Source organism: Carex rostrata, chromosome 20 (genome assembly GCF_964058835.1).
Source record: "Carex rostrata chromosome 20, lpCarRost1.2, whole genome shotgun sequence".
NCBI lineage: Eukaryota > Viridiplantae > Streptophyta > Magnoliopsida > Poales > Cyperaceae > Carex > Carex rostrata.
This window is the reverse complement of record NC_135937.1, coordinates 6,482,848-6,504,152: the sequence shown is the minus strand read 5'-3', so window position 1 is coordinate 6,504,152 and position 21,305 is coordinate 6,482,848. Positions and strand designations below refer to the sequence as shown.

Genomic DNA, 21,305 nt, shown 5'->3' with positions numbered 1-21,305 from the left:
TTAGCAGCATAACAGTTTTAAATGGTTGTGATAAGGAGATATAGACCCTCCATCTCGGCTTCTGATCTCCAATTGTACCAATAATTGGAGAACTGAAATTCAGGTAAGATATTGACAGAGCTATTTTAGTTTTATGCAGCTTATCAGTTATATAATTTTTCATTAAGCCTCTGTTAGTCGTGCGCTATGTGAAGTTAAAATAGTTCTGTCTGAATCTTTACCCAAAATTGTGCTCTCATTTCTGAGATCGCCAACATAAATTACTTAAACAGCTGCACTGCACACCAGTGGATATACCTCTAGTAAAGCCTACCTACCTAATTATTTTATGATAATAAATTCTTATAGTACATAATAACAGTCTCTTGCTTCACTTCAGATGGGAAGCAACACTTCTCCTAACATCCCCTGTCTCTCTCTCTATCTCTCTCTAGGCGATAATGGCAAATGTTTCCATATTTGTCCCCAAATTAGCATCCACCCTTTCCTCTCTCCTTGAAAGAACTACCAAGAAAAATGACTCGACTAAACAAACCGAAAGTGAGACTTCCCTTTTTCATGGGCAGAGCAAACCTGCCATAACAATCCGTGCATACCTAGAGCGCATTTTCCGGTACACTGGCTGCAGCCCTTGTTGCTACTTAATTGCATATGTTTACCTCGACCGGCTCGTGCAGCATTGCCCGGAGGCTGTGATCAATTCATTTAGCGTGCACCGACTTCTCATTACGGGTGTCATGGTTGCTGCCAAGTTTATCGATGACTTGTGAGTATAGCTGGACTTTTCTCTAATTCTTCTTTTTTTCCACCATGTAGGATTTATTCAATTTCCGTCCACCAACTTTTTTTTCTGGTGTTCCTCAAGTTTTTTTTTTGAAGGTCAACTGGCAAGAAGCCAGCCAACAATATATTGATAAAAAAAAGTTTTTTTTTCTGGTGTTCCTCAAGTTACCATCTATGGAATCGGTGACGGTACAATGGTAGGTTGGAGCCGTTCAATCTGCATCAAGATTCACACATTGTTTTAGGATTAGCGCAGATCAAGTGAAGATTAATCTTGATGCTGATCGAACGGCTTTGACTAGACATCGGACCACCCCCGGTCCCACTCCTACTGCCTATTCCCAGATAAGATAGAAAGTCAAAGTTTTATTATTTACTGGTAAACTTTTTAGTTTGTTTGGATAATTCTCTAGCTATGACCTGTTACACAAAATGTCATTTTGTGTGGTTAAGATAGTATCTGGAATCCATTCAACTAATGTGATTGAAACCTCATAACAAACCAGATTCCTTTACATTGTCTCATGCAAGGAATAGTGCCATGGTGTCACACACCCAAATAAACTATATAATTTGTAATATTAATTGAGAAATATAGAGCAATTATTAAATTAGTACCCAGTCACATGCAATGATGCAATTATGCAAGCATTATTCCTTGCAATTGCGGGTCCAACATTAACATCGGTGTTTTATTTTCTTTTTCTTAAAAGAACTAAATAAATAGCCTTTAATCTAGCTAATTGTTTTCTTCCTATAAAAAGATAGCCTCCAAAAGGCAAATGGAACTAAGCCGCAGCTGTCTATTTTTATATGAGATTTTTATGATAAATTAATGATAACATCAATAGTTATACAGTAAAATTAATGATAAATTCCAAAGTATTGGTCCTTCTTAATTCATTAAGAATTGATTTCCATATTGGGATATTTGACATTTCCTATCCTAATTTTTGAGATGTAACGCAATTTCTAAAACAAATTACTTTCTAACTATTTCTATTGGCAACCAAGTTTTAGTCTTGTCACAAAGAACGACATTCTCTGTGTGAGAGGTCGTGGACTCGGAGTGCGTATCCTCTGAGATATCTCAACTTTTGCGTGTCCGACGTGTCCAGTGCCTATTCGGTGATAGCGCAGGGGGCTGTATCATTTGTACTTTGAGATTCATGCAGAACTTATTTAAACGGTTATAATTTTCCGTAAAGTCATGCAAAGTTTGAGATATCTCAGACAGGAGCGGAACCAGGACTTGAACTTGGGGGGGGGCCGAGCTGCCGAAAGACGAAAGAACAACTGCATGGGGGGTGCCAATCGGTATGCATCTGTAAAAAACCACATAAAAATAACCACCCCAGTAAGCACTTCCGCCTCAGTTGGGGGATGCCTGGCCCCCCCTTGCACCCCCCTGGTTCCGCCCCTGATCTCAGAGGATACGAATTTGTGGACTCGTGGGTTCAAAACCAAAAAGAGAGAGTTCTTTATGGACATTAAAGTGAAAGTTGCTAGGCTAGATCTCTATCTTTCTTATTAAAAAAAAAAAACTATTTTTATTGGCTTTAGTTCTCTCTTCCATAATAATAATTGTTGACGTGGCCACTAAAAAAAATTAAAAGATCACTGCACAACACAGAGTGCATAAATTTAGAAATTAAAATTGTCTTAATTTCTATTTAGTACTTGATAGCTGTCTTTAATTTTTTAATTTTTTTAATTTTAATGATGTAGATGCTTCAATTTTTGCTATGATACAGGCACTACTCCAATGCATATTACGCAAGAGTAGGCGGTATCGAAGTATCTGAGATGAACAGCCTGGAACTGGAGTTCCTGTTTGGGATGCAATTTGAATTGAATGTATCTCCAAATCAGTTCAATTCCTACTGCACAATGCTAGAAGCAGAGATGTGCATGGAATCAATTTCTTCAATTCCAAAACAACATATTTCCTTGTTGCAAGAGAAGCATGAAGGAGAGAACAGAGATAAGCCCACAATTCAAGTGCAAAGAGAAGTTAAAATCAGTAACTAGTAATCTTGTACAAAACCCAAAACAAAAAAAAAAGGAAAAAAAAGGAAAAAGTAAGAATTAATTCCGGAGTTGATTTGGGGAAGATCTGTTTACCTTGTCTTTATTAATTTCTTTTGTAAAGCTAATTTCAATTCTTAGATAATTTCCAACCAAAATTGAATTTCATTTTATATATTGAGAAATTGAAAAACAGATTTGTTAGAACGTAAATTGATTATTTTTTTTAATTTAAAAATAACAAAAAAGGAACCATTGATTCGATCAATGTTTAGGTAGACCGAAGTACCGAACCATTGATACAATCACCCCTACGTGAATCGAATTATTATTTTTGTAGAAAAAAAAGTCATCAATCTGTTTTCTGATAAATTGATAAATTATTATTTTTTAAATAAATTTTGAAAGTTTAGTCGATGTTGTTTTTCACTACGGTAACTTGGCTAAAATCTTAAATCCCATCTTCCATTATGACATGAAATTAGTGTCATTATTTTGGATCAGACCGTGGAAATCTCTGATCAAAATTTTCTAACCAGCGACTATCTTTTAGAAGGTCTCTAACGCTTTTATAACTGGTGCATGTAAATATTATACTATGCAGTTAGAACAGAAAAACATATAAGGATCTAAAAAAATTACGACGTGACCTTATACATTACGACTCGACATGGTTCAGTTACAACACAACACAACTCTATTGCGGCATGACATTGCACGTGTGCCGGTCATGTGTTGTGACTTGCGTATCCCGTGCATATCTAAAAAACTCACAACATGACAAGATACGTCATGACACAACACAACACAGTTCCATTGCGGCATGACATTGCACGTGTGTTGATCACGTGTTATGACTTGCGTGTTTCGTGCAGTGACCATTCACGGGATGTGGTCATCTTTCGAAAATTTGACACGTCACGCAAAATATTTGATCACGTGTAATTAGAACCGTTAGATCTTTAATCGAATGGTGAATTTTGAATAAACTAACCTAAATTATGAAAATAATAATTAAATATGACTAAACATCACATTTGAATATGTCACATGTGGTCAGGGCATGCCTTGGTCATGGCGTGACTAACATGTTGTGACCATTCATGTGCCATGACCATCCTTCCAAATTTAGTTACGACACGTTATGTAATTCAAGTTATGGCATGACTAGTTACGACATTCTATATATTTAGATCCTTAGTAGCATGTCTTTTTTTTTTTTTTTTTTTTTTAATTTTAGCGAATAAGTGATTCTTCTGAGTAGAGTAGTGAATCGGACCACGTCCTTTTTTTAAAATTTTTTTTACGTAAATCAGTCTGGATTGACTTTCTTTTAATTTCTTTTCCGCATAATTTTCTTCTACTTGACCGTGAATTAAATTCAAGGGTAGACATTGTTTTTGTCCAGGGGGAGGCATAAATATAAAATATCACTGAATCTAAAAAAAAGTTCAAATCCAGGGGTAGACAAGTGCCTACCCCTAATCAACCTTGCATCCACCATTGATACTATGTGTGCAAGTGTTTAAACATAACATATTAAGTATTTATATCTAACATACAAAGTTTTTATAAATACTAAACATATCAACTCTTTATAAAAAATGGACATCTGGTACTAGTTGGACTTTAAATTGAATTGAAATCTTCATAAATAATCTGTATCAAAGAATCCGTATCTTCTCGGCTACTCTAAGTTCAGTTCCTTACATGAGATCGAAATATGAATGCAATTCATCGAATATCTTACATTTTTTATATAATTTCTAAGAGTAAGGAATTATGTGCTTTTCGCTCAATTTTTTTTTAGGGAAATTTGTGCGTAGGTTTCTTTTTCGCCCAATTTTGGATTTGGGCATTTTCTTTGAATTGTGAAATGGAAGCCGCTAACAGTCCTCCAACTCCAAATCCTCAAAAATCTCCGGATATTTTTAACTAATTCTGTAAACATCAATACTAAATCATGTAAACATCAATACTAAATCCTGTAAACTAATTCAACAAATCCTGTCAACATAAAAACGCGTGACAGCTGTTGGGGACCACCTTCTGTGAACATACACATAGTATCCTGTGAACATAAACATATTATCATGTAAACATACACATATTATCCTATAGACATACACATATTATCCTGTAAACATACATATTGTACTTGAAATTATGACAGTTGTGGGAGTTAAAAGCGCGTCAGAACTAAGCTAAAAAGGAAATACTTTTATACATGGAGATTTTCAGGGGACTGTAGCCCGGAAAACGTTACCTTTTCTCTTGTGAAATGTCTTTATTGGGATACTGGTGTCCCATAAGATCTATAATGTGCAGAAACGAACAAAGGAATCCTTGCAATTGCAAAATATAAAATCATCAACGAGCAAGTAAAAAATAAACCCAAATACAAGTATGATATAAGAAAATGTTCATAATTTGCATTTCTACCAAGGATTAGGCGAAAACCAAAGTGCTTCCAGATTTGAATCAACATGATCAAGCAAGATGTATTCTACAGACTGATTTGTTAAATTAAAAACAACTGTATGGAGATTGTGATCAATGACATGAGTGAAGTAAATGCAGTTTCCTTTGGTACCAGGATACAAAGATGATTCAACAGATATAGAATCCTTATGTCCAACAAATATGATTCGGTTGCCAATATCTTCAATCTTTTGCCATTTATAGTTTGTGAGATATTTAACCCCAAAAAGGTTAACATACTTGCTTGTTAACTTGAAAATCTGAGTGTGAGGAATGCCATCCAAGAGCTCATTCACCATTGCACGTGTTACCAGCAACAACTCGCCCGATGATTCCACAACGCAATTTTTAGATAGGTGTCCTTGATTATGATCAAATAAGGTCCCCCACGCTAATACAAGTTGCACATCAATTGTATGCTCCATCATGGTAATTTTATAAAGATCGGATTTTGTATCAATAGCATAAAAAATTCCATTATGGTTTACCAGATTCACAATTCCATGAGGATGTTCATAGGTGTTCCATTTGTCATCTCCGATCTTGCAACAGCATATACTGCTATAATTGCAAGCAAACATCACCATACAATTATTGTCTTTATTATTTGGAGCTGGAGGACATGATGAGGAGCAAGCTACATTATTCATATTAACAAGATGCATTGCTAATGAAGAAAACGATGGTAAACGTACTTCTTCTCCTGTAAGTGGATTTATCAAGGCCATTCTTTTACCAGAAAAATAGTTAGCCACAAGCAACCAACCTCTCCATGAACCCATAATCCATTTGTTTACTGTTTTTGACAATTCGAATTCATGCGAAACCTCCGCCATCTTCTCATTGGAGAGATTGAACAGTCTGTAACGCTTGCCATCCATTACACTATTGTATAGTAGTAGTACTGGCAAAGGTTTTCCTTTTGGTAAACAATGCGATATGGCAATTTTGAAAGGAAGGCGATGAATGTTATTCTTGAACACGGAGCGCCATGAGGTGCAGACAGCACCGGAGCTTAGAAAATCCTTATGGCTATCTAGTTTTTCAGAAAATTGTTCTATACAATCCTCTGGAAGTATGGACCAATAAATATTCATGGAGATATGACCTGAAAAAGAAATTTCAAGAAAATAGGGTTCAATTAATGAATTTTTGATCAAAAATAGTTAATTACTGTAACACATACCTCTATTATTTCATGATTTTTTTTCACCAAAAATTGCTGAAAGATACAGGCACGTACTTATAAGGCCATAATTTTATTGCGCACAACAAGAACATTGAAATTGACAAAGTTTTTTTTATTTTTTTTTATTTTGTCATTAAAGATTATTATTGAAGAACTATTAGTGGATTATTGAAATTCGAGTTTCCGACTTGACTCGGCTGATTCCTACCGATTCACCCAATTCTATGGTCAATTACTAATCAGTTCCACTTCTGATCATTTTCATAATCACGATCATGATGCTGAAAAACAGAGGTTCATTCCTCATAATTAAAATAAAATAAGCATTGGAAATCTACTGTTTATGGGTACTATTTTTATGTAATTTCATTAATACTTGTGTTGTTAGAATTGATTATTTTGTATGCTAAGAGGATAGTTTAATCAAACTAAGTAGTTTACGGTTATTGTTACCTTACTGGTACCGGGGTGGTGGTGTAGTATTATTTGAGCCTTTAGAAAAAAAAAAGTAGTAGAAATATGAGCATCTAATTGAATTTAACAAAAAAAAAAATATATATAATACTTACAAGGACTTTTTTTACTTGGCTGGATCCTGATTCCTGTTGTGGGAAAAGAATAGCGGCGTCTATAGCTTTTATTTTAGCTTTCTCCTTTCTTTTCCTATTTATAACTTTTCTTTTCATATTTGTTCACTATTTGTAGAACATTTTTTTCCTAATTTTTTCCTTCGTTCCTTGTGCTTCCGCCTTAAATTATGATTGTTTAGTGAAAATATTACATGTGTATTAATAGGGTGCTGATATTGACACAAATATTATTGTTATCAACACAACACAATTTTATGGATAACTTGTAATTTTTTTTTCTTAAGCCATTTCTCACAGGTAAAGAATTTAACAAAGCAGTTTTGTCTTCATGCAGTGCACAAACTATAGAATTAAAGCAACACATATAGTTCGTGCGCTGCATGAAGCTAAAACAAAAACAGTTATCTTGAAATCTTTACTCATTTTTCATCCTCTTTTTTTGACATATAGTGGATGTAGTTTCTCCTTGTAATCTTTTGCTTCCATATATTGTTGGAAACAAATCTGCTGTGATTCTTTGAGAATCACAGGTTTTCCAAATCCACCCATGCATTTGTTTTGAGATTTGTGCATTGAAAACAACTTATTTTGAGATTTGTGCATTTAAAAAAGGGATCAACTAACTATCCCCTAGTCAATTTCCCCCATTTATCCTCCAGTCAATAACTACTTGTGGGGACCATTAACTAACTGCACTTCATTAATTACTTGGGGACCATCTAATATTTGATAGATTTTATAACTGACGCGTGCAAATATGGATACATATGCGCGCAAGTGTTAATATATAATATATAAAGTATTCATACCTACGATACTAAGTAGTTCGAAAAAAAAACTGGACATCACACACACATCTTTTACACGTTTTTAGAGTTGGTTTTTTTTTTCTCCGTTCAATCTCATCAATATTTCTGACAATCTGTGAGAAAATTTGCAAATCTAAAACCATCGACATCTTCTACATAATTTTTTCTTTCAAATGAACATTTACCTGAAAAACATTTACCTGAACCGAGGTTCATGACTTCACAATCTAAAACATTTACCTGAACCGAGGAAAAACATTTACCTGAAAAACATCTTGCAAATCTAAAACCATCGATTCCTCTTCATGACTTCACAACTTCTGTGAAGGTTTTCCGAAAAACATTTACCTGAACCGAGGTTCATGAGAAATTAAACAGATATTGGGCTCTCTCTTTTAACGGATCAATATATCACAAGCTGATATAATTTCCCTTTTTTTATCCTCTTTCAGTCTTTTGTTTAATAAAAAAATATTAATTAGGAAATTGGCACACTCAAATAAGAAAACATTATGTTTGTTAACTGTTTACTTGTTTTAATGTCGAGATTAACAGATTCCTTTAAGAAAAAAAAATGTTTACCTGTCTATAGTTTCCCAAAAAATATGTAGCGTCTTTTTCCACAATTTTTATTTGTAGAAATCATATAAAAATAATTTAAGATATTAGATTAATTGCACTCATCTTTCATTCCTATGATATATTTATATGAGCGGTATTGTAAGTATTAACCTTTCTTTGACAATGATACAGCTGTGAGAAAGGGAGGTGTTGACTAGGAGAGAAGTCTTAGGATTGTTGTTAACTCAATCTTCGATTTTTTTCTCACAATTTCATCGCTTCTGCAAAGATTTTTAGAAAAAAAAAAATGATACAGCTGTATCAGAAACCGTAAAGAAATATTATGCAATATGTAGCACAAAGCAAATTCTAAACGCCTACGTGAACAGGAAATATATTAAAAGCTAAGGTCATTTTCACATTAACTGTAGCCCGAAAATGATGTAATTGGAATCAGGTTATATAGAGATTCTTAATTAGTTCCATAAAAAAAAAACAATATAGAGATTTTTAGTGGCAAATACAATGTTATATGTATGAAAGATCTCAGATTTGAAATTCTCAATTTTTTCTCTTTTTAGATATTAAACAATTGGCTGACTTAACTACAACATTTACTCAAAAATTAAAATAAAATTTATATCAGACCAATTGCTATTCTGCTCATGAAGAAAAGCAAACAGAAATATATTGGAAGCAGCAAAGAAAAAAAAAAGATACAAGGCGGAGAGTAGTCAGATGTTACCGATTTTTTTTATTTATATCCAAAATAAAATATAAATTTAAAAAACTAACCAATTAGCTAATGAAATTGCAAAACTACCCAAACCGGTTAACCATTAACCGGACTCAAATCAAATTTCCGGTTATTGGTTTCCTGGACCCATTGAAATAGTCCGGTTAACCATTAACCGGAAATTTGATTTGAGTCCAGTTAATGGTTAACCGGATTTGTGCATTTTCCTTTTCTTTTTTTTTCTTTTTTTGAAAACAGAAAAAAAATTTTGTATTAAAATATTAGAAATGTTGAATACATTTCTTTGAAAATAAATGGAATACAATATAATTTGATTTATTAGAAAGACTGCAACTAATAACCCGGATCAATATTTTTCAGACCGGATTTTTCGCGGCTGTAAGAAAAATTAATATATTTCTTTATGTGCTATTGGAAAAAAATAAAAATGCTTAGATTCTGAGTTATTGATCCCGGTTCAAAAGTCACTTCTATGCAATCTAGAAAATATTGTGATCCTTCTAGGACATTTAATTTATAAAAAGTTGTTTCTATTTTGATAATTCTTTTTTAAAAACAATCATTAAATAAATTAAAGTTTTTGTTTTTTTTCAAAAATAGATACAACTTTTCATAAATTAAATGTCCTAGAAGGATCACAATATTTTCTAGATGCATAGAAGTGACTTTTGAACTGGGATCAATAACTCAGAATCTAAGCATTTTTATTTTTTTCCAATAGCACATAAAGAAATATATTAATTTTTCTTACAGCCGCGAAAAATCCGGTCTGAAAAATATTGATCCGGGTTATTAGTTGCAGTCTTTCTAATAAATCAAATTATATTGTATTCCATTTATTTTCAAAGAAATATATTCAACATTTCTAATATTTTAATACAAAAAATAAAAAATTTCTGTTTTCAAAAAAAAGAAAAAAAAAAGAAAGGAAAATGCACAAATACGGTTAACCACTAACCGGACTCAAATCAAATTTTCGGTTAATGGTTAACCGGACTATTTCAATGGGTCCGGGAAACCAATAACCGGAAATTTGATTTGAGTCCGGTTAATGGTTAACCGGTTTGGGTAGTTTTGCAATTTCATTAGCTAGTTGGTTAGTTTTTTAAATTTATATTTTATTTTGGATATAAATAAAAAAATCGGCAGATGTTATTTGGAGAAAGTACTGGGTTATGCTATATGTATTTAGAGGAGGGTTCAAATGCCTCCATGTTTTTGTGCCTCCATCATGCCTCCATCTCTCTCCATCATTTTTAAAGTTCAAACAGTCGATCCGAACTGCTCAACCTAACCTCCATACTAAAATATATTTGGAGACCAAATTTTATATTTTTAGGAATTTTTTTTACTATTTTTTTAGATAGGTACAAAATCAGTAAATCTGAACCATCTAAAAACAGTATTTTTGTACATCTAGAACAATTATTAATTTATATTTATTTAGTGATAAAATTCAGAAATAAACACATTAATAAATAGCTAAGTTAAAAAAATAACTAATTTTTAAATTTAGATGAAAATTATCTAAATAAATACAGATGAATATATATCTAAATTTCTATATAATGAAAGATAGAAATAAACTAAAAAAGTTTGACTAAGGTACCGCGGATATTATAAGACTGTCATGTGCTATTGTCTTGAAAATCAATTAAATTGACTTCAAACAGTAAATTTAATCTGTTAAATCGATCTATTTTATCATTCATAAACTTATTTATAAAATTTATAAATTTATTTAGTATAAAATCAAATATAACAAATAATAATTTTTTCAAAGCAATAATACGAAACCTCTCTTGTGAATTATGATAGCATTAGGGTGGTAAAAAAACTCGTAGCTCGCAACTCGATCGTAACTTATATTTGACTGGCTCGCATAGCTCTCTCATTATTGGACTGAGCTGTTAACAAGCCAATTCATTACTAGTTCAGTTTAGAATTAACGAGCTCAAACTGGGACCTAACTTACTCGTTAGCTCGCAAGTTAACTCGGTTAGGCATCAATTTGTGAATTTGTATGAATGTGTGTGTATTTTATATTGTTCAGCTCGGTTCAGTTCGGTCCAAAAAGTTGATAAAATTTATTTTATTTTTAAAACAAGATTCAGTCAGACCCTGCGAATCAGCTCGTCAGTTCGCGAACTAGCTCGATTCAGCTTATGATAATTTCAAATTGAAATTTTAGCTCGCTCGTGACTCAGACGAATTAACTCGTGATGAGTTCAAACTGAACCCAACTTGTGACGAGCCGACTCCTTGCCACGCCTACATAATAGCATAGCACCTTGAAAATAAATCTGCTACGATCCTAAAAGGGATTGTAGGGTCCTACGATTTTAAATCAAACCTTTTATTTGTTTTGAGATCCGTGCATAAAAATAACTTTTATGAAGATTCGTAATACTTAAAAAAAAAATGAAAGGTTGGATTTAGAATAGTAGGACCCTACAATCCCTTAGGATCGTAAAGTAGCAGATTTATTTCCTAACACCTTAGAGCATCTACAGCTCTAAAACTCAAAATGATTTCTAAATAACTGTTAACTATTTTTTAGAAATTATGGTCTTTAAAGTTTCTAACTCTCACATTCCAGAAACTCATTTTAGAGTTTCTATTAAGCCACATCAACAATAAATTAAAAATAAAAAATAATTTGAGCCAATCATTTGATCAACATAGAGTTTATAAACAGTTTCTTAATAAGAAATTTTCATGTATAGTTTTTAAATAAGAAATTTTTTCACATTCTTAAAATTAAATTAAAAACTGTCACGTCAGACTCTAATAATTAAAAAAATGCAGATACTCTCAGCCAATCTCAAACTATTAACAAAACAATGTCTCGTGTACTTTCGTTTTCTGGTCTGTCCCATACTCCCATAGTCCCATACCACTTTAAATGCTGTACTGTACTGATGCGACTTGTGACTTTGTGAGTTGTGAGTTGTGACTACTGAACACTGAAAAAGAGCACACTCGCAGTGCATCTGACCTCTCGCTCTCTCTCTCTCTCTCTCACACATGGCTACTTTCGCTCAAATCCCCTCCTCTCTTTCCTTCTCCACTAAACCCTTAACCAAATCCTCTCTCTTTCTCATCCCCAAAAGATCCATTCTTCTCTCCTTCCACCCTATAAAATCAGGCATCAACACCCCCACCTCCACCTCCACTGTTTCACCTTCATTGGATGAGAAATTAGAGGTAAATGCACACGCAGCAGAGAAGAAAGCTGCAGAAAAGGCACCGCAAGATTTGGTCTCTCCTGACACTGTTACAACCCATGAGGCGAAATTAGAGGTACCAAAAAGGTTTAATGACCCGAGATGGGTGAAGGGTACTTGGGATTTGGACCAATTTGTGAAGAATGGGAGAACTGATTGGGATGCTGTCATAGATGCTGGTAAGTTCTCAACTTCATGTTCTTGCAATTATATTACCAGATTTTGTTCCTTCAAATTTCCTTTCTTTTGTAATTTGCGCTTAATTAGGTTCTATCTGAAATCTCAATAATGTGCTTGTCTTGGTGAATTTAGATTGAGGAAACAGGTTTGTATCAATTGGAGAAGGAGCAGCTAAAAAATATCCCTGGTTACATAAAGTGCTACCCCCTTAAATATAAATTATGCATGTTTATATGTACTTGTTATTTGTGGAATATGACATTTAAAGCAATAAATAATATTATATCCCTTTAATCAGAGGCAAGGAGGAGGAAATGGCTAGAGGAATATCCAGAAGCAACAGATACTGATCAGATGGTGTTTTTTGACACTTCGATTATACCTTGGTGGGCATGGATTAAGAGATTTCACCTCCCCGAAGCCGAGAGACTAAATGGTTAACATTTTTTTTATTTTTCTTGGTGTTTAGTGTTCCCTTGCAAGACTTTAGATGAAATTTGACACTGAATTATGTTAAATTGAGACTTAATTGCATGATCAGAAGAGGGCTAATTGATGCTTAATTGATTACTTGAGACAATTCCAATACCCTATATACCGGAGCTCAAATTTTGTTCACCACTAGATATTTCGCAATAATCTTTTAAATAGTCAATTGACTATTAGTAGTACGACCATGTATAAGCATGACGTGATTTAATTGCTTGTTTACTGTTGTGAAATTATTGTTCTTTACATAGGTCGTGCGGCTATGATTGGTTTCTTCATGGCATATTTTGTCGACAGTTTGACCGGGGTTGGGATTGTTGACCAGACCTCGAATTTCTTTTGCAAGACCCTTCTCTTTATATCAGTACTCGGTGTATTGTTTGTTAGAAACAATGAAGATATAGAGAACATAAAGAAGATTATACAAGAAACAACCTACTATGACAAGCAATGGCAAGCTACTTGGCAAGACGATTCCTCTCCGGATTCCAAGAAGTAGAGAAGAGTGCGTTGTCATTTTTCGCTCATGTCGGAGGTTTAGCTTTTGTTATGTAGTTATATCTGTTCTGGTTTTATAATAATTCTACTCAAGTGAATCTTTCTTTGTTTTCCTACTTTGAGATTTCTTATATGATATATGTCTGGATATCTATTTTGAGGTTGTTGAGTATGGTATCATGAGCCATAATTTTGAATCAAACTTTTGGTTTTAAATGGAAAAGATGGTAATGCTTAATAGATTAGTAACTCATTATTTTTATTTTTTTTAAATTCACAACCAATATCATTGGGTCTCTAATGGACAGGGATGATGCTTAAAGCATGCAATCATGGAGGAAGTGGTTATGCTTAATAAATAACTCATCTCTTGTTCAAACCTGGTATCTGTTCATGCAGTTCATTTTTTTGAAGAAAATGCATAGAAGCCCATTGTATTGCAAATATTCAGCAACTTACAAAGTCCCAGCAACCCCCTTAACTATCAAAAAAAGAAACCACAGGTAGAATTGGTCTCAATGCACAACACATACAGAAACCACAGATAGAACTGTCAGAAAGCTACTGCAACCGTACCAAAGACTGGTACAGGAGTGTGAGATGCCTTCAAGTCTCAGTCCATCCTTTGAACATCATTGACCTTTCTACCTGTTAAAACACAAACCCATTATCTAAACTAATACCAGTATCAGTGGCCTCCATCTGATAAAAGAAAACACATCCAAAACTAATTCCAAGAAACACCCTTGGATCACATCTCTCAGTTATACCTACAGTAAAACAATTTTTTTTACAATCATCCACTATGATGACTTTATGCTTAAAAACCAACAAAGATAAGATTGATCCTGCCAACAAAGTACTCTGCATTCCCTTTCAATTACATAAGACTATCTTGTTGTGGTACCAATGGTACCACTGACTCCCTTTGGTTTTTGGGTTAAGCCTATATATTTTTGAAGGCAACAATGTCAGTAAGAAAATTATATTACAAACTTTCTAGTGGATATTTGAGTTGAGAAACTTGACCCCTGTTTTTACTAATTTTTTATTATTACCAGTTTAATCTCTTTCTTAAAAAAACAAAACAAAATAAAAGACAATCTTGTTATCTCGAAACATTCATTTGGTAAAGATATTGAGAGAGTTGTTTTGACTTCATGCAGTACACTGATTGTAGAGTCAAAATAAATAAAAAATGATTTGTACACTGCACGAATTTAAAAAAATATCGCTGTTAATATCTTTATCACCATTCCGTTATTAGAGAAAAAAAATGCTCTAATGCAGCCCGGTACACTGCTTGTACAATTTCATTGAACCTGAAATTTACTGATGCTCCTGTGGCCCATTAACGGCCCGTCAGGTATCTGGCCCTCCACAAAAGCAAACCCATTCGGTAGTATATATACATGTTTGTTCCAACTTCCAAGTGTACCTGGACTCAATTGCCATTTCTTGAGCAAGAGGATAATCGGAGAGTTAAGTTTACCAATTCTTTCATCCAAACCTGAAACTGAGGCGTATACGCAGAAGCTATGAGAAACAGGACTTACATAATTTTTTGTTTTCCTAAGTTTACCAATTCTTTCAAAAGACTATAGCTATAAATCATAATAACAATTCATGTTCTTGTGTACATAGATGTTTATATTACGGATACCCAAATATTTAAAAGAATGTTAGAATTTGAATTCATCCAAAAGCACAATCTTATATATATACAAACAATAAAAGAATGCATACTTTCACCAAAGTCAAACAATTATTTTATTCAACATTAACTAACTATGATGAAAAAAATTAATCAATAATCATAACAAGACAGCAACTCATTCCACATCATTGTCATTGATTTTACCAGTAGATCGATGAAGTGTTCAATCAAGCTACCGGGTAGGAAGCTTCGAACGCTATACCGCATACGCCTAATGGAAGGCCACTATCTTTCCACATGCGTATGTAACCATCCTCGCCCCATGTCGATCCCCACGAGTTCTTCACTATCCAATACTTGCTGAATCCTTCTCCACCATAACCAACCACGGTCACAGCGTGGTCTAGGTTTAGTCCACAAGGGCCCCGAAAAATGCCGCTTTTGTAGAACTGAAAGAAGGGCCCGCTTGCCTCAATGGCTACCGTAACTGGTTGGTTAGCGACCGCATTCATCAGCGCCTTTTCATTGCCACTAGGGACTTGCTCATAGCCAGTTATTGTAGCAGCATGATTTTTTGTCTTTGTTGCGTCACAAGTGCCGTTTTGGGCGGTGTATACGTAGTCTTCTTCACTAGTGATGCCTCCATTTTTAATCACCCATTTAAAAGCAGAGTCTTGGAAGCCCCCCGCACACCCGTAGCTATCGGTTACGCAATCGACTAACTCTTGCTCTGACAGATTTGGTAGATAGCCCTTTTTTATCTTAGTTATGCCTTCGATTGTTGCAACTGCGCCAAATGCCCAGCAACTTCCTGTATAATACACATAAAATTTTTTTCAAAAAAAATAATACACATAAATTGACCAATATAAATTAAACCCTTTTTGGTTGCTTATTTTTTAATTTGATTGTAATATTGTATTGATCATGTTTTAATATTTTCACTTTTTATTTGTCCAATAGGTATTTTGGTGTAATTAACTAAAACTAAAAGACCACATAACCTGAAAATGCATGTATAACGTCTTGAAGCAATATATATATTGAATTATAATGCGCGCGCACGAGCGCGCATATATATATATAAAGGAGGGATCAAATTACATCCTTTTTAGTAGTGTCTTAAAGTTTTAAAATTCTAAACAGTCGATCCAAACCGTTCAACATAATGGATATACTAAAATGTGCTTGCAGATCAAATTTTACATTTTTTGGAATTTTTTTACTATTTATTAAGTATTTAACAAAATCGCTATATTCAAACCATTAAATTTTTGTACCTATTTTAATAAATAGTAAAAAAAATTCAGAAAAATGTAAAATTTGATATGCAAGCACATTTTAGCATATATATCATGTTGAACAGTTTAAATCGACTATTTGGACTTTAAAAACATAAGGTGTAATATGGTGTCACAAAAAAAGAGTGTAATTGGATCCCTTCTCATATATATATCTATATATATTTGCACCAACTGTAAGACACTATATAGTACTATACTCACCACATTGCCCTTGATCCTTGACATTGGTCACAGCACCAAGCGAGCGCCAATCGATCGATGATGGTACCGTTGCATCTCCATACCTAAATGATGTCGAAGTTTGTCTGGTGCTCAGAGGGGTGTATCCCGTAAGCTTAGCCAGAAACTCATCGTTCGTCAGGTCAGCATACTTGTTAAGGCCAAGCGTGAAGCCGACTTGCGGATTGTGGTTGGATGCTTCGACAAATAAGTAATTTGCCTTGAATACAGCAAAGCGTTTCAGCTCTTCGGCTTTGCTATTATATTTCACACCGTGCTCCTTCATCCACTTCTGAAACTCGTCGGTCAGAAAATCGGCAGTCGAAGGTACAACCGTGCTGCATATAAGCACACAAATTAGGAAGAAAACTAGAGAGTGCATGAAACTTGCCATTGCTATAATTAGAGAGGAGAGATGTATTAATTGGAATGATTTGAAAGACCAGGGCCTCTACGAATTTATACCATGGGTGCTCAAATTAATTAATTAATTAACATGTATATAGGTAAATTATTATGCATCTGCTGGCTTGAACGAGTGCTGTATGTTGACAAGATCAAACTTTTGTAAATTAAAGCAAGTTACAATAAATAATTTTTTTTGGATAATTCTTCGAATTTGGGTCCTGCTGCTTAATTTATTGTGGGTATAATTTGACAAGCACGGTTGACTTTTTCCTGAACTCTAAAACTAATTAAACATAATTATAATTCGGATTAGTTTGTTCCTGTGCAAGACAACGTCAATATATATATATAAATATATATTTATAATTCAGATTTAAATTTTCACTGTGCAATACATCATCGATCACGCGTTTTCGGACCATAAAAGTTATGACACTATCATCACTATAGCGGTGCAATATGGACATAGCGTTGTTTTTTTTATCGTTCCGCTATGACGCGATAAATACTATTTAAACCTTTGTTAATAACTGAACAACAATCTTGATGCTACAGCTTTTGATTACCTATGAACAAAATTTATTTTTTTAAGCCGCTAGAAAATTATACAAGTGCTTTGAAGATTCCACCAGAATCAACCAATACTGGAAGCAACAATTGACGGTTATGTGGTATATATTTTATTTCTAGATCGGAATTTTCTAAAAGATAATTTCATCAAACGCGGTAAGGTCGAGAATGATGATGCATGCAAAATATGATCTCAACAAGAATTCAACTAGTATACATTATGTGAAATATTAATCCTTATTTAATTACATTGCGTAATATGAATGAGTAGTACACGGTTTCTAGACTTAATTTAAAGAAAAAAATATTTTTTATTTTTATTTTTTTCAGTGCTTATAATATGCTCAGATGATGCTATATATGCATAAAATCGCAACTGGCATAGACGTACTATAAATACATTGTTTACTAGGTCAAAACCAGCATAATAACATTGTAAATTAAATTTAATTAGACGAGGACTGTGTAAACAGATATTTTTATCTAATAGATTAATTAAAGATGTCTAAAATGGTAACGAATTCTCCTTTTTCCAATAAAATATTTTCTATTTCATATAAGACGACTTTGTAAAATTTGAGTTTCAAATCGGACCGTCCAATTAAAATTCGAACCAATCTAAGACCAATTAAAAAATTCACGGGACAGTTTTAAGATTTATGCCAATTTGAAACGAAATATCCAGATTCTTCACGGAATAACTCAAAATTTGAATTATCAAATTTATATATGCAGATTATAGAAGTCATTTCTCATAATTTGTATACTCAAAATTTCAATTATTTAATTTTGTACATAGTTCAAATTTAAGAGATAACGGTGAAAGAATTTTGGTTACAAACAATAAGAGATCAAAATCTTAATTATCCTTCAATATATATTAACAAATTAGAATTTAGAAGGAGAAATAAAATAACGCATATATGGTCTATGGAGGGCATATTCATGATACAAGTTAGAAAATTACTAAAGAAAGGAAAGATTATTTTTACGTTTATATTAGAAAAAAAAGAATTATTCTCTCACAATATTTTTTAAGATTACAAGAAAGAAAGATTAATTTTATATATATTACAAATACTGAAAAAAAAATTGAAAGAAAGAGAAAAGAAAAAAACTTATAGTTCAGCTGAGAAGAAGGCTCGGTGAAAATGACGTGAAATGAATCTCTCTTTGCAGAAAAATGGGTTATATGGAAATCGGATTGTGGCCGCAGCCCCTAGAAGCGGCTAGGGTGGTCACATCTCCTAGAAGCGACCATGGCTGCATCCTGTAGAAGCGACCCGTTTTTCTGCCCGCTTTGCCTAGATGCGGCTACCGAAAAGGTGGCCGCTTCTACAGAAATGCGGCCATGACATTTTTAAAATTTTCAGAAAAAATGGTGTTTTGGTTTATTATTTTTAGGAATATGGTATATTTAAAAATTTCGGTTCTTTACATGTAAAGAGAAACATAAATACATTAAAGTTTATTTTGAGATAATATTATAATAGTTAATTAATATTTCCAGTTATGTAAGGATGTGAATTCTTGTAAAATGTAAGGAAATTATATATCACAAGTTCGACTTAAACCCACGGACATCTATTTAAAATTTTATTAGATTTTATCATTATATAATGAATTAAATATAAAATATTGAATTTCCGATCGTTGTCAATAGTTGTTAATAATTAACATCCCTAATGCCAGCTGCTAATCATTACCAAACAAATTAAAAAAAAATGTAAATTTTCAGGTTATCTTTCTGATTTTTTTTTTAATTTTTATCAAAAAAAATTGTCATAAGTTTTGTCATTATCTGCGAAGAAAAATGAGGGATAATTTATAGTCAAATTAGGAATGCTTAGTTGTTCCATAATTTCAAATTTTTTCATCATGAGTATTACTGAACCAAGTATACTTCAATGACAATAAAAAGAAAGCAAGAATAGGCTATCATAGAAAATGATTTTGTTTTACCATTCACCTCTTACCGAAACAAACATTCTTCCTTTTGATTATTTCAACACTGATTCAAAATATGATCAACCTCCAAAGCAAAGCACCTTGTTTCATTTCCATACTAAATATGACAGTAAACAGATTGTTTAATCGAGCTTAATCGACCGTCGATCAAGCTACGGGATAAGAGCCGACGAGCGCTAGACCGCATAGTCCCGATACAATGCCGCTATCCTTCCACATGTGCACTTAACCGTCTTCCCCCCATGACGTTCCCCACGAGTTCTTCACTATCCAGTACTTATTGATTCCTTCTCCACCGTACCCGACTACTGTCATGACATGGTCAAGATTTACCCCACAGGGGCCTCTGAAGATTCCACTTTTGTAAAACTGGAAGAAAAGCCCGGAAGAATCGATGGCTACTGTGACGGGTTGGTTGAACACGGCATTCATCAGAGCCGTTTCGTTGCCCCTGGGGACATCCTCGTAACCAGTGATTACCGCCGTGCAATTTTTGGCCTTTGTGGTGTTACAAGTGCTGCTTTGCGCTTTGTAAGAATAATCTAACTCGGTGGTGATGCCCCCGTTTTTTGTCGCCCATTTGAACGCGGTGTCTGGCCGGCCCCCGTTGCACCCTTTGCACTCGGTAACGCAATCGACTAATTCTTGCTCTGAAAGGCTTGGTAGTGTACCTTTCTTGATTTTTGTTATCCCCTCAATTGTGGAAACTGTACCGAATGCCCAGCAACTGCCTATATAAACATAGATGCAAACGAAAGTCATGTAACAGTTAAAGTAAATTTCAAAATACATGCAATTTTGTACTAATGAATAGCATTTGTTGATTGCTCACCACATTTGCCTTGGTCTTTCACTGGATTCACTGCACCACGTGTCCGCCAATCGACAAACGAAAGAGGCGTCACATTATCGTACCTGAAAGCCGGAGAGGGTCGCTTGTCAGTTACCGGGATGTATCCGGCTAGCATGGCCAGGAACTCTCGGTTCGTCAAGTCCGCATACTTGTTCAAACCTAGCGTGAAGGTTAAGTCGGGATTGTTGTTCGAAGAATTGATAAATTGATAGTTGGTCTTGAAAATCTCGAATCGCTTCAACTTTTCGGCTTCGTTCTTGTATCTTTTCTGGCTCTCCTTGATCCATTTATCAAACTCGTCGTTCAATTGATCGGCATTCGAACAAACAATGGCACTAAAAAAAATTAGCCTATAAGTTACAAGAGAGACGACCAAACTACGCAGGGAGCTGGTAGACATTGTAATTTGCATGTAATTTTTTGTTTTGTGAAATATTTGTAGGGATAAATGAAGGACCTTGTGTGAAGTCATGGCTATATATACTATTGTTGTAAAAAATGTCCGTTTAGGCGGATTAATCGGCCGATTAGCTAGTGATGGTGACCGTTATGGATTTTTCGTACTAATCGGACAATTATTTCTAAATATAACCGATTATTCTCAATTATTCCCGATTAATCACTTGATGGTACCTTATCTGTCCGACGACCGCATACCATATTGTTATTTACAAGAGTGATATATACAGTGTTGGTCTCCGTTTACAAATTTTTCGTACTAATCGGACAATTAT

General features: G+C 33.8%; 5 protein-coding genes across 5 annotated transcripts; 2 read left to right on the top strand and 3 right to left on the bottom strand.

Annotated features, from left to right (window-relative positions):
• Window positions 1-369: 369 nt before the first annotated feature.
• On the top strand, window positions 370-2,851 carry LOC144572701 (cyclin-U4-1-like). The gene is made up of 2 exons (XM_078322361.1): window positions 370-766; window positions 2,538-2,851. Exons 1-2 carry the CDS (start codon window positions 441-443, stop codon window positions 2,812-2,814), a joined length of 603 nt encoding a protein of 200 aa, XP_078178487.1. The 5' UTR covers window positions 370-440; the 3' UTR covers window positions 2,815-2,851.
• A 2,398-nt stretch (window positions 2,852-5,249) lies between these two features.
• On the bottom strand, window positions 5,250-6,389 carry LOC144572216 (F-box protein At2g17036-like). The gene has a single exon (XM_078321685.1). It carries the CDS (start codon window positions 6,387-6,389, stop codon window positions 5,250-5,252), a length of 1,140 nt encoding a protein of 379 aa, XP_078177811.1.
• A 5,781-nt stretch (window positions 6,390-12,170) lies between these two features.
• On the top strand, window positions 12,171-13,774 carry LOC144572690 (light-harvesting complex-like protein 3 isotype 1, chloroplastic). The gene is made up of 3 exons (XM_078322353.1): window positions 12,171-12,604; window positions 12,904-13,041; window positions 13,346-13,774. The coding sequence occupies exons 1-3, from the start codon at window positions 12,226-12,228 to the stop codon at window positions 13,591-13,593; spliced, it is 765 nt and encodes a 254-aa protein (XP_078178479.1). The 5' UTR covers window positions 12,171-12,225; the 3' UTR covers window positions 13,594-13,774.
• Window positions 13,775-15,425: 1,651 nt separating this feature from the next.
• On the bottom strand, window positions 15,426-17,159 carry LOC144572670 (senescence-specific cysteine protease SAG39-like). The gene is made up of 2 exons (XM_078322333.1): window positions 16,755-17,159; window positions 15,426-16,060 (listed from the first exon to the last, which is right to left on the bottom strand). Exons 1-2 carry the CDS (start codon window positions 17,152-17,154, stop codon window positions 15,477-15,479), a joined length of 984 nt encoding a protein of 327 aa, XP_078178459.1. The 5' UTR covers window positions 17,155-17,159; the 3' UTR covers window positions 15,426-15,476.
• A 2,784-nt stretch (window positions 17,160-19,943) lies between these two features.
• Window positions 19,944-20,971, bottom strand: LOC144572215 (senescence-specific cysteine protease SAG39-like). The gene is made up of 2 exons (XM_078321684.1): window positions 20,551-20,971; window positions 19,944-20,449 (listed from the first exon to the last, which is right to left on the bottom strand). Exons 1-2 carry the CDS (start codon window positions 20,969-20,971, stop codon window positions 19,944-19,946), a joined length of 927 nt encoding a protein of 308 aa, XP_078177810.1.
• Between the last annotated feature and the right edge of the window lie 334 nt (window positions 20,972-21,305).